The 10,228-nt window shown below is 59.5% G+C and overlaps 2 protein-coding genes across 2 annotated transcripts in view; one reads left to right on the top strand and one right to left on the bottom strand.

Moving 5' to 3' along the window:
* Positions 1–421: 421 nt before the first annotated feature.
* Positions 422–1,558, bottom strand: TFPT (TCF3 fusion partner). Its single transcript, XM_007956951.1, has 3 exons — positions 1,536–1,558; positions 685–943; positions 422–547 (listed from the first exon to the last, which is right to left on the bottom strand). Exons 1-3 carry the CDS (start codon positions 1,556–1,558, stop codon positions 422–424), a joined length of 408 nt encoding a protein of 135 aa, XP_007955142.1.
* Positions 1,559–3,376: 1,818 nt separating this feature from the next.
* The window catches only part of PRPF31 (pre-mRNA processing factor 31), a 12,832-nt gene continuing 5,980 nt past the window's right edge, over positions 3,377–10,228 (top strand). The window contains exons 1-7 of the mRNA XM_007956934.2: positions 3,377–3,553; positions 3,670–3,730; positions 4,286–4,369; positions 5,052–5,149; positions 7,307–7,413; positions 8,262–8,431; positions 9,228–9,385. Of these exons, the coding sequence (XP_007955125.1) occupies positions 3,377–3,553; positions 3,670–3,730; positions 4,286–4,369; positions 5,052–5,149; positions 7,307–7,413; positions 8,262–8,431; positions 9,228–9,385 (855 nt within the window). The remainder of the gene's footprint in view (positions 3,554–3,669; positions 3,731–4,285; positions 4,370–5,051; positions 5,150–7,306; positions 7,414–8,261; positions 8,432–9,227; positions 9,386–10,228) is intronic.

The following is a 10,228-nucleotide window of genomic DNA, read 5'->3' as shown; positions in this document are numbered from 1 at the left end:
AAGATTGACAGCCCTGGAGACCCTGTGGGCAGTTCCACTCTGTCCTCTAGGGGCGCTGTGGGTCAGAATGGACTCCATGGCAGTGGGTGTGGTTTGGGCTTTGCTCCCATAAAGACTGACAGCCTTGGAGACCTTGTGGGCAGTTCCACTCTGTCCTCTAGGGGCGCTGTGGGTCAGAATGGACTCAGCAGCGGGGTTTGGTTTTCTGGGTTTCATCCACATGAATCTCAACTGAATCTTTTACTTACCCTCTCATTCATCCCTGTTTTCAAAACCCAACCCCTCTTGTGCGTCAGGCACCAGGCATGGTTCCTGGAGAGGCATCTGTAGATGCTTCCTGAACCCTCCACCAGGAAGTCCTGGGACGGTGTGCTAGGCCTGCATGTTGCGAGGGGCGGTTAGATGGGGTTAGGGTAATGGCTCAGGCTGCAGCTTCCAGCCCCAGCTCCGCTTGGGCGAATGCGTGCGCCCCGGCGTCGGTGGAGAACACCAGCTGCAGGAGCTGGGCTGTCAGGGAAGCTTCTAGAAAAGACAGCTCTCCCAGGGCCTTGCACAGGGTTGAGAAAGGAAGAAGGGACGAAAGGACGGAAGGTGAGAGCCGGAGGCCCGTCGTGTGCACCCTGGCGGCTGGGAGGCGGGCATCCGGCCAGGGCGCCCCCAGGCGGGGGATGCGCACTCACCTACCTGCTCCATCTCGCGGCAGCGCCGGCCCAGCGCCTGGTACTTCCTGCGGTTCAGCTCCCGCTGCCGCCGCCGCCGGCCCCGCGCCGCCTCCTCCTCCTCATCCCGCTCGCGCAGCCCGGAGCCGCTCAGGCCGCCGGACACAAACTCCACTTCGGTTTCCAGCTCGCTCTCCAGGATGTGGCCGCCAAACAGCGGCGGCAGCGCCAGCTCCGAGCCGGGCGGCGCGGAGAACTCCTCAAAGCCCACGGCGGCCATGGTCCTGCGGGGCCAGGGCGCTCAGGCTCCCGGGACTCCCAGCCCCCGCCACCTCCCCCGGAGCCACAGAATCCGGGTTCCCAACCCTTCCTCCCCCCAGGACCCGGGGGAATTCAAGGCCCTGATCCCTGACCCCCCCAGTCCTTCTCCCTCGGACCGGGGAGTCCTGACCCCTAACCCTCCTCCCTCGGACCCAGGAGTCATGACCCCCCGTCCCTCCTTCCTCGGACCCAGGGGTTATGACCCCCCCCAACCCCCTCCTCCCTCGAACCCAGGAGTCATGACCCCCCGTCCCTCCTTCCTCAGACCCAGGGGTCCCTATCTCCGGCTCCTCCTCCCTCGGACCCGGGAATGCTGACCCCCCCAGCCCCTCCTTCCTATTCCTCCCTCAGGCCTAGGAGTACGGGCCCTTGGCTTTCTCCAGAATGCTTGAGGACAGACTCTAGTCCCTAAAAGACCCCTATAAGACGAGCGTAGATAATTACCTGAACTACAATTCCCGTCAGCCCTTAGGGGAAAAAGCGCAGAAAGTTGTGAATTTGCAGCCCCTACGTCTCTTGGGATTCGTAGTTTTTCTGAAGGGCTCAGACACTTACCCTTCTCTCTGTTCCAGCTCCATCTCGCTACTGCTCCCGGCGCCGCAGGCTTGGGAAGGTCCAACCCCCAGGCACAAACCTCTATATCAAGGCCTTCGAAAAACTACCTGTTCCATCACGTTGCCCGGTTAAAGAACTAGGGCCCCAAACCCCTATGCCTCCTGGGAGTTGTAGTTCCGTATTTCCGGTTTCGTTCCCCCCACACACACACACACACAATCTCCTCTACCCCAAGACCTTGCTTAGAGGCCTTGCGTTCTCGGCTAACGCCACCACCAGTCGTCTAAGTTGCCACCGGCTTTCATTCTCATCTTGACACCCTGTCGTCTGCCTACAGCGGTCCTCCACTTACCAGACCCAGACCACGGCGGGCCGGGAGCCCGCTAAGCCCCTTTCCGCTTTCCTGCCCTAGCCCTTCTGAGCCTAGCGGCTGCTGCTAATAAAGTTGTTGTTCCAAACGCGGCTGGGAATGACCCGGGGAGGTGGCCAATCAGACCGCAGTTTTCCTCTCGGTAACGGCGCGGGTGTGAACGTCATCAGTGAGCGCCGACTGCTGTTGGGACGCTTATCTCTTGGAGCCGGTGCTGCGAGGAGGAAAAAGGTCGGTGTGATGAAGGGAGGGTGCGGGAGGCCAGACCCCTGGGTCTTGGGGAGGAAGCGTGGAAGGAGAATGGCGGGCCTTATAGACTGATTAATTCACTTGCGCAAAGGCGAGTTATGGCCCTGGGGATATGGCTGCAGCAAAAATCGTTCTGTGCCTAGTAGGCCTTTAATTTATGGCGCGAGAAGCAGCTTTAATCGCGTAATCGCTTAAGGAATCACAACTGTGTGACGTGGCTTAGGGTAGCCACACAGGGTGTGCGGTGCGTCGTCCGGGAGGTGATCTCATACACACGTCATGACGCCTGAAGCCGAGGAGGTGTTGAGTCAGTAAAGAGGGGAGCGAAGAGGCGCTCGGGTCGATTCCGACTCCGAGCGACCCCACGTGACGGGGTCGAACTACCCCGTCGCGTTTCCTAGGCCGTCACCTTCACGGGAGCAGATCACCAGGTCTTTTCGCTCACGGAGCGGCTAGATGGCTTTAAACTCCCGACCTCTCAGCAGCCCGACGCTTAACCATTACTCCCCCCGGGCTGCTTCCTCCATGCTAGGCAGGGCTTCGAACCGGATCATTCTAGCTCGGCCTCCTGCTTAGAAGTTGCTTTTGCACCCCAAATCCAAACCCGAACCCACAGCTATGGAGCCAGTTCCAACTCCGTGATTCTGTGGGGCGGAGTAGAGCTGCCCCGTAGGGTTTCCATGACTGCAGACCTTTACAGGAAACTGCCTCATCTTTCTCCCACAGCGCGGAGCAGCTGGTGGGTTCGAACTGCTGAGCTTCTGGTTAGCAGCCCCATGTTTAACCACTACCCCTCCAGAGCTCCTTTTCACTCCAGATATGCCGGATCAGAATCTACACTTTCACAAAATCCTTGGGTGACTCTTGTTCTTACATGCTGTTGAGTCGGACCCAACTTATAGCGACCCCTCCTTGGGTTTCCGAGGCAGTATCACTATGGAAGTAGATTGCCCCATCTTCCTTCCGAGGAGTGGCTGGTGGGTTTGAACCACCAGCCTTCTGGTTAGCAGTCAAGTGCCTTAGGCACTATGCTACCAGAGCTTTTTAGAGGGTGGAATTGAAATTCTCAGCAAAGGTGAAAGAACTGGTTTGGAGCCCTGGTGCTAGGTTGATGGAGAAGGAACAGAGACGTCTGGGGGATAATTCATGCCTGGGAATGAGGGAGGATTTGGTCGGGGCAAGGTTTGACTGGATTCTGCCTTCCCTGCCTGCAGGCCTCAGGATGTCTCTGGCGGACGAGCTCTTGGCTGACCTGGAGGAGGCCGCTGAAGAGGAGGAAGGAGGAAGCTATGGGGAGGAAGAGGAGGAGCCAGCAATAGAGGATGTGCAGGAGGAGACACAGCTGGACCTGTCCGGGGATTCAGTCAAGAGCATCGCCAAGCTGTGGGACAGCAAGATGGTGAGCGGGCCCCGAGGGGTGCAGGTGGACGCTGGAGCTGCTGCCGGCCGGGGAGGGGTGGCGGTGGCTCTCGGCGAAGACTCCTGGCCTCTGACGCCGCTCTCCCGCCCGCACAGTTTGCTGAGATCATGATGAAAATCGAGGAGTACATCAGCAAGCAGGCCAAAGCTGCAGAAGGTGACTGCGCGCCCCCGTCCATCCGTCCTGCCGGGCCCCTGGGCTTCTTTGCTGCTTGTGACATGAAAGCCCGTGGGAGCGGCTCTGCTCTGACACACGGGGTTGTCGTGAGCGGGAATCAACGCAGCTTGCAGCTGCTTTAGTTTGGCTTTTAGTTCCGGGTGCAGGAGGAGACGAGTCAGGGAGACAGTGTCCACTGAAGGGTGTGGGGTTTCTCTCCGTGGTGATGACAGTGTTCTAAAATCATGCGTATCTGAATATACAGAAAACAGTTGAGTTACGTACGCTCTTTAAATCAGTGGTTGTATGGTACGGGATTACATCTCAATAAAAGCCGTTGAAATAAATAAATAAACACACCCAGCGTGGCCTGGAGGCCGGACTGGAGAGGGAGAGGTCGCAGGCAGGCGGGGCTGCTGGTCTAGGGCACGTTTGGAGACACGTGGACGCATACACTGTCCTCCCCTTTACCCTTGTGCCCCTCCTTCCCTCCAGTGAGGGACTGGGTGTGGTTCACACTCACACCCACACCCAGGCTGTGTCTCCTCTTCACAGTGATGGGCCCGGTAGAGGCAGCCCCCGAATACCGGGTCATTGTGGATGCCAACAACCTGACCGTGGAGATCGAGAATGAGCTGAGTGAGTGCTGAGAAGGGCCGGCGGGGATGGCAGTGGCCCACGACCTCCCCACCATCCCCGAGCAAGATGGTGTGCTGTTCCCTGAACCCTCCGTTGTCCCCGAGTAGGGGAGATGGGCGGGACCCAGGCTGCTGTCTTGCACTGCCTTTCTCAGAGTCCCGCCCCCAGAACCTCGTATTGGTGAGAATGCAGGTCCCAGTGCTGGGACAGGGTGGGTTGGACAAGAGGAGCGGCTTTTGTGCTCACGTAGCGTCTAGGGGGGCAGTGCTGGCCCGTGCGGAGGGGCTTCCAGACTAAGCTGGGCCGGGAGGAAAGCCCCGTTGGCCTGACAGTCAGCCCGGGAAGCCCCGCTGCTCACAGTGGTCCGCTCTGCAGCCAGTCCTGGGGATGGCGCGGGACCGCAGCGTTCGGTTCTGTTCTGCACGTGAGTCACATGTTCTGCACGTGTTCTGCTCACGGGTCACTGTGAGCCGGGGCCAACTCACCAGAAGCAGATGGTAACAGCAGCGTCGAGGGCAGGCGGTTCACGCAGCCTCCAGCCTGGCTGGCCGTGTGCCCGGCTAGCACCCAGGGTACAGTTCCTGACGAGAGAAGGGGAAACGGACGTTGGGGAAATGGACGTTGGGGCCCCAGCTGAGCCCGCCCTGCCTTATCGGACTGCTCCCTTCTGTGTCCCCCTTAGACATCATCCATAAGTTCATCCGGGATAAGTACTCAAAGCGATTCCCCGAGCTGGAGTCCCTGGTGCCCAACGCACTGGATTACATCCGCACGGTCAAGGTGAGCGGGTAGGCGGCGGGGGTGGGCAGCCTGGGAAGCAGTCGTTCTGTGGAGTAGGTTCTGCCTCACGGTGACCCAACGTAGGGTTTTCTTGGGTGTAATTTTTAGGGAAGCAGATTGCCAGGCCTTTCTGCTATGGTACCGCATGGTGGGTTTGAACCCCCAACCTTCACATTACTTGTTGCTCTTGTTGCTAGGTGCTGTTGAATGCATTCAACTCAGTGACCCCATGTGACTCACTAGAACTGCCCCGTTGGGTTTCCCAGGCTGTAATCTGTAGGGAAGTGATCACCAGGCCTTTCTTGGGCAGCACTGCTGGATGAGTTTGACCCCTCAGCCTTTGGGTTGGTCAGTCGGTGCCGTTGAGTCCATTCTGATGCGTTGTGACCCTACGGGGCAGGGTCGGATGCCCCATTGGGTCCCCGAGGCTGGCGTCTTTCTGGGAGCACATTACCAGGTCTATCCCTCCGTGGAGCGGCCGGTGGATTCAAACCTTTTGGTTAGCAGCTGAGCACTTAACCGTTGTGCCACCAGGTTCCTTTCTTTAGTGGTCGGGCACAAACCAGCTGTGCCACAAGGCCCTTGCTGACAGGGCCGCGGGTCAGGATTTCAGTTTATCTTTGGGGGACGCTGTAGTCTGTGACAGGCCCGTCAGGGTTGGGGACCTTTGCTGCTAGCGTTGCAGTAACAGAAGGCCACAGCAGGGTGGCTTGGAGACCAGAAGTGGACTGTCCTGCAGTTCAGAGGTGGGAGGTCCACATCAGGGTGTGAGCTGCATTGGCTTCTGCTGAGGGCTCTGGGGGCAGGAGCCGCCCGTGCTGCTCCCTCTGCTGCTGCTGGTAGGCCTTGGTGGGGCTGGTTCCGGGCGGCACCGTCCCCCGTGCGGCTGCCGCCTCCTCGGTCCTTTTAGGAGACCGCAGTCACACAGGATGCAGACCCACCTGACTGCAGCCTGGGGGTTTGGGTTCGAGTGGTAGCTTACACAGCACACCTGTTTCCCACTTGACACTTTACATTTTGTTTCGTGGCATGAGTTGGAATCACCTCAGTGTAACAGCACTTGTCCCACGTCCTCCCTGGGTTCCCCGTGTACGTTCAGCCTTCTTTCCTGCCCCTTCTTGCCTTTGGAGCTTGGTTTTTGGGGGGCACAGGCTGCCCTTTCGGTCTTGTGTGGTTGATCGTGCTGAGAAGCGCGTTCTTCACGGGTGTTGCTTCCCTTCTCGGGCCCGTGTGTTGTGAGGCTGAGAGGTGATCGCGGGCGTGGGCTCAGTTCCAGGCCGGAGGGGTGTCTGTGGGCCAGTCTCAGGTTCCACCAGCCTCTGTTAGGACGATCGCTGCAGTCACTTTTATGTCGGAGTCTAGTTCTATGTTTTTCTCACGCTCTGTTCAGGACACTGCAGTGTGATGTATTTCACTGACAGTATCTGCAAAGAAACGAGACCAGCTCACTGGTCTGGTGGAGACCGGTGACACTCCCATCCCCTTAGCCTCCCTTCAGGGCTGGGACTGCACTCACCCCGTGGCTCTTTAGCTGAATGACAGACACAGGCTTGTAAGGTGAACAGGACCAACAGGGGGGCACGCACTCCTTGGAACAAGCAACCCCGTGAGATCAGGGGCAGCATTTTCCCAGGGAGAAGCTCGGAAGGAAGGGGTGGGAAGGAGGAGGAATGGGAATGGGAAACACAGGGAGGAGGTGGGAAGAGAGCTGCTGAATGGTGGGACCACAACCGATGTCACGAAGCACAATGGGGATAAAGTGTTGAGCGGAGAACCAGTTTGCTCTGTAACCTTTCACCCAAAGCACGATAAACCAAAACCCAATGCACTGCTGTCCATAGCGACCTCTCCCTGGGTTTCCGAGGCGGTATCGCTACAAAGTAGATTGTCCAACCTTCCTTCTGAGCAGTGGCTGGGGGGTTTGAACCACCAGCCCTCTGGTTAGCAGTCAGATGCCTGAGGCACCGCGCCACCAGAGAAACATCCGCAAAGAAAAGCCCTGAACAGGGTCACAGTCAGCTGGTCCAGGGGTTAGGACACCAGCATCTCCTTCTAGGGGCCCGGCTGGGTCTGTCACAAGACCCCGTGGGGGAGGCCAGGTGCAAGTGAAGGCCATCCGTGCCGAGCCTCTGCCGTCTCCTTGCTTCCCACCCCCAGGAGCTGGGCAACAGCCTGGACAAGTGTAAGAACAACGAGAACCTGCAGCAGATCCTGACCAACGCCACCATCATGGTCGTCAGCGTGACAGCCTCCACCACCCAGGGGTACGCACACGGCGGGTGGCCCGGGCCTGGCGGAGATGCACGTGGCGGGCAAACACGGCCTCCTGGGGGCTCCTGATGGCACCCACGCAGCTTGCCCCCTCCCCTCCGAGCCGCCTGTTCTCAACCACAGTCCCTCCCTCCTGCCCAGCAGTCAGGACTTTGCAGTGTGTCAGGTTCCTGGTTCGAACCCCCAGCACCCAGGAAGAAAGGCCTGGCAGCCTGCTGCAGCACGAGGGCAGCCAAGAGCACCCCACCGAACTCAGTCCCGCCCTGTAACGTGCTTGCCACGCGTCGGCCTCGGCTCGACGGCACCGGGTTTGGGTGTTGGATCTTGGTGCTGTGTTTCAGAACCACTGCCCGGCTCACAGAGGAGGGAGGCCAGGCCCAAGGTGGGCGGCTCATCCGTCCTGGGAACACAGGTTGCAATCCCTGGGTACATGTGGTGCATGAGTGCACAAAAGTACATGTGCACACAGGCATGTTTGCACAGCTTACACATGTGCACGTGTACATGTCTATGTTTGCACACTGTACAGGCATGCACATGTGTACACATGCAGATGCACACGTGTACATAGACGTGCACTTGGACATGCATACAGGTGCACATGTGCTCATGCATGTGTATGCACACTGCACACGTACGTATACACGTGTGCGGATACAGATGTATACAGTGTGTGCACCTGTCCATGTGTATATATTTGCATGTGAACATATACACACGCAGACACATACACACACCGAGTACACACGCAGGCACAGGCTGGGCAAGAGGAAGGGCTCTGGCAGCAGTCGGGTGGACCCTGGGGTGGGCCGGGGCCCAACCCCGTGCCGCCTGCCCCCAGGCAGCAGCTGTCGGAGGAGGAGCTGGAGCGGCTGGAGGAGGCCTGCGACATGGCCCTGGAGCTCAACGCCTCCAAGCACCGCATCTACGAGTACGTGGAGTCCCGCATGTCCTTCATCGCGCCCAACCTCTCCATCATCGTCGGCGCGTCCACCGCCGCCAAGATCATGGGTGAGACCTGCAGGCGAGCGGCGCCCGTGCGGGGCCTGAGCTGGCTTCCGCGGGGTCAGATGGGGGGCGGGCCGCCTCGCCTGGGACTGAGTCTGGCGGCGTGGATGGGTCAGCACTCGGCTGCTGATGGAGAGGTGGGTGGTCCAAGTCCACTCAGAGGGGCCTCCGAAGAGGGGCCCGGTGACGTACTTCTGAAAAGCCCCCCATTGACCCCCGTGGCGCAGTCTGCTGTGACCCATGTGAGGGCACTGTGAGCCGACTGAGTGGATTACCGGCAAGGACCTGGCAGCCCAATCCGCTTCTGTAAAGATGGTTTTGTCCGGGAACGGGGCAGCTGTGTTCCCGTTGTCATAACGCCGCTTCAGGACCCTCCTGGTTCAGCCTGGGCCTCTGGGGGGAGGTCTTCCTCCTCGAAGCCTGGAGCCCGGGGTTGTGATTTGCCGACTGCCCAGTGTCCAGAGCAGGGCGAGAGCCGTGGGGTGTGGGGGTCTTGCTCTCCGTCTTTAACGCACGTGTGCCTGTGTTCTTTGCGGAACTGGTGGGAACAAAGACACATATCGTTCTTCACTCGGGGGAGCAGAGCTCTCAGAGGAAACCAGGACTCCGTGGGGGTGCGAGAGCGCCCCTGCCTGCGGGCACGTTGCCCGCCTTCCGTTTCCTTCTTTAGCACAAGCAGAAATGGGTCTTTGGACCCCAAGCCTGTCCTGCACCTTGCTGACGCCCCCCTCCATCCCCCGTCCCTGCAGCTGCGGGTGTGACCAGTAGCTAGCTGACCACCCTCCCTCCGTCCCCGCAGGTGTGGCCGGGGGCCTGACCAACCTCTCCAAGATGCCCGCTTGCAACATCATGCTGCTCGGAGCCCAGCGCAAGACGCTCTCCGGCTTCTCGTCCACCTCCGTGCTGCCCCACACAGGCTACATCTACCACAGTGACATCGTGCAGTCCCTGCCCCCGGTGAGCCCCGCCTCTGTGCTGCGCCTCCTGCCCTCCCCTCACCCCCGTCCTCGGCCCCTGTGCCACCAGCCTCGTCATCACAGGCAGCGTGTCTTAGCCTCCGTCCCGGTTCTCTAGCTGCTGTTGCAGAAATACCATAAGGGGGTGCTTTGACAAACAGAAGTATGTTTTCTCCCAGTTCAGAGGGCTAGAGATACGGATTCAGGACGCGGCTCTAGGGAAGGCTCCTGTCTTCCGGCTCCTCTAGCCCTGCTGTCCGTCTGTCCTGTGCCTATCTCCGCTGGCATCTGCCCCCCCATCAGTGCTTGGTTCTGTCTAGTCTGCTCCTTTAAGGAGCTCTGGTGGCACAGTACCCAGGGCATTTCACGGCCCTTCAAACCAACCAGCCACCTGCAGAAGGAAAACGGGCCCGTCGCCTTCCGTGAAGGTTCACCACCTCGGAAACCCCATGGGGGTTGCTCAGAGTGGGGATCAGCTTGATGGCAGTGAGTTTGGTTTGAGTTGTGAGGGGCCCTTTCACGACCCAGAGGGCTCAGGTTTAGGACTTGCTCTCCGCCCGTGTGGCCCCATGAACCTGACACAGGGAGCTCTCCCGGGTGGGGGTCCATCCCCAGGGGTGTGGCTGTTGGGTGCCCTCAAGTCGAGCCCAACTCACAATGACCCCATGTGACAGACTGGAACTGCCCCAGAGGGCTTCCTAGGCCATCACCCTGATGGGGCTGATGGCCAGGTCTGTGTTCTGTGAAGCTGCTGGTGGGTTTGGAGCATTAAACCACTGGGCCACTGCATCCTCTTTCCCCAGGACCAGGAGTTACAGAGGAGCCATGAGGGCACGATCCTCCA

Source organism: Orycteropus afer, unplaced genomic scaffold, assembly GCF_000298275.1.
Source record: "Orycteropus afer afer isolate SDZICR_OR568_19922 unplaced genomic scaffold, OryAfe1.0 scaffold00689, whole genome shotgun sequence".
Taxonomy (NCBI): domain Eukaryota; kingdom Metazoa; phylum Chordata; class Mammalia; order Tubulidentata; family Orycteropodidae; genus Orycteropus; species Orycteropus afer.
The sequence above is the reverse complement of the archived record's forward strand: the minus strand, read 5'-3'. Positions and strand labels throughout refer to the sequence as shown.

Excerpts from the sequence above, each read along its gene's own strand:
- TFPT (XM_007956951.1), bottom strand. The coding sequence starts at position 1,558 with ATGGAGCTGGAACAGAGAGAAGG. Across the intron at positions 944-1,535 it reads GAGCTGGAACAGAGAGAAGG|GACCATGGCCGCCGTGGGCT; the intron begins GTAAGTGTCTGA and ends CTGGCCCCGCAG. Across the intron at positions 548-684 it reads GCTGCCGCGAGATGGAGCAG|GCCCTGGGAGAGCTGTCTTT; the intron begins GTAGGTGAGTGC and ends ACCCTGTGCAAG.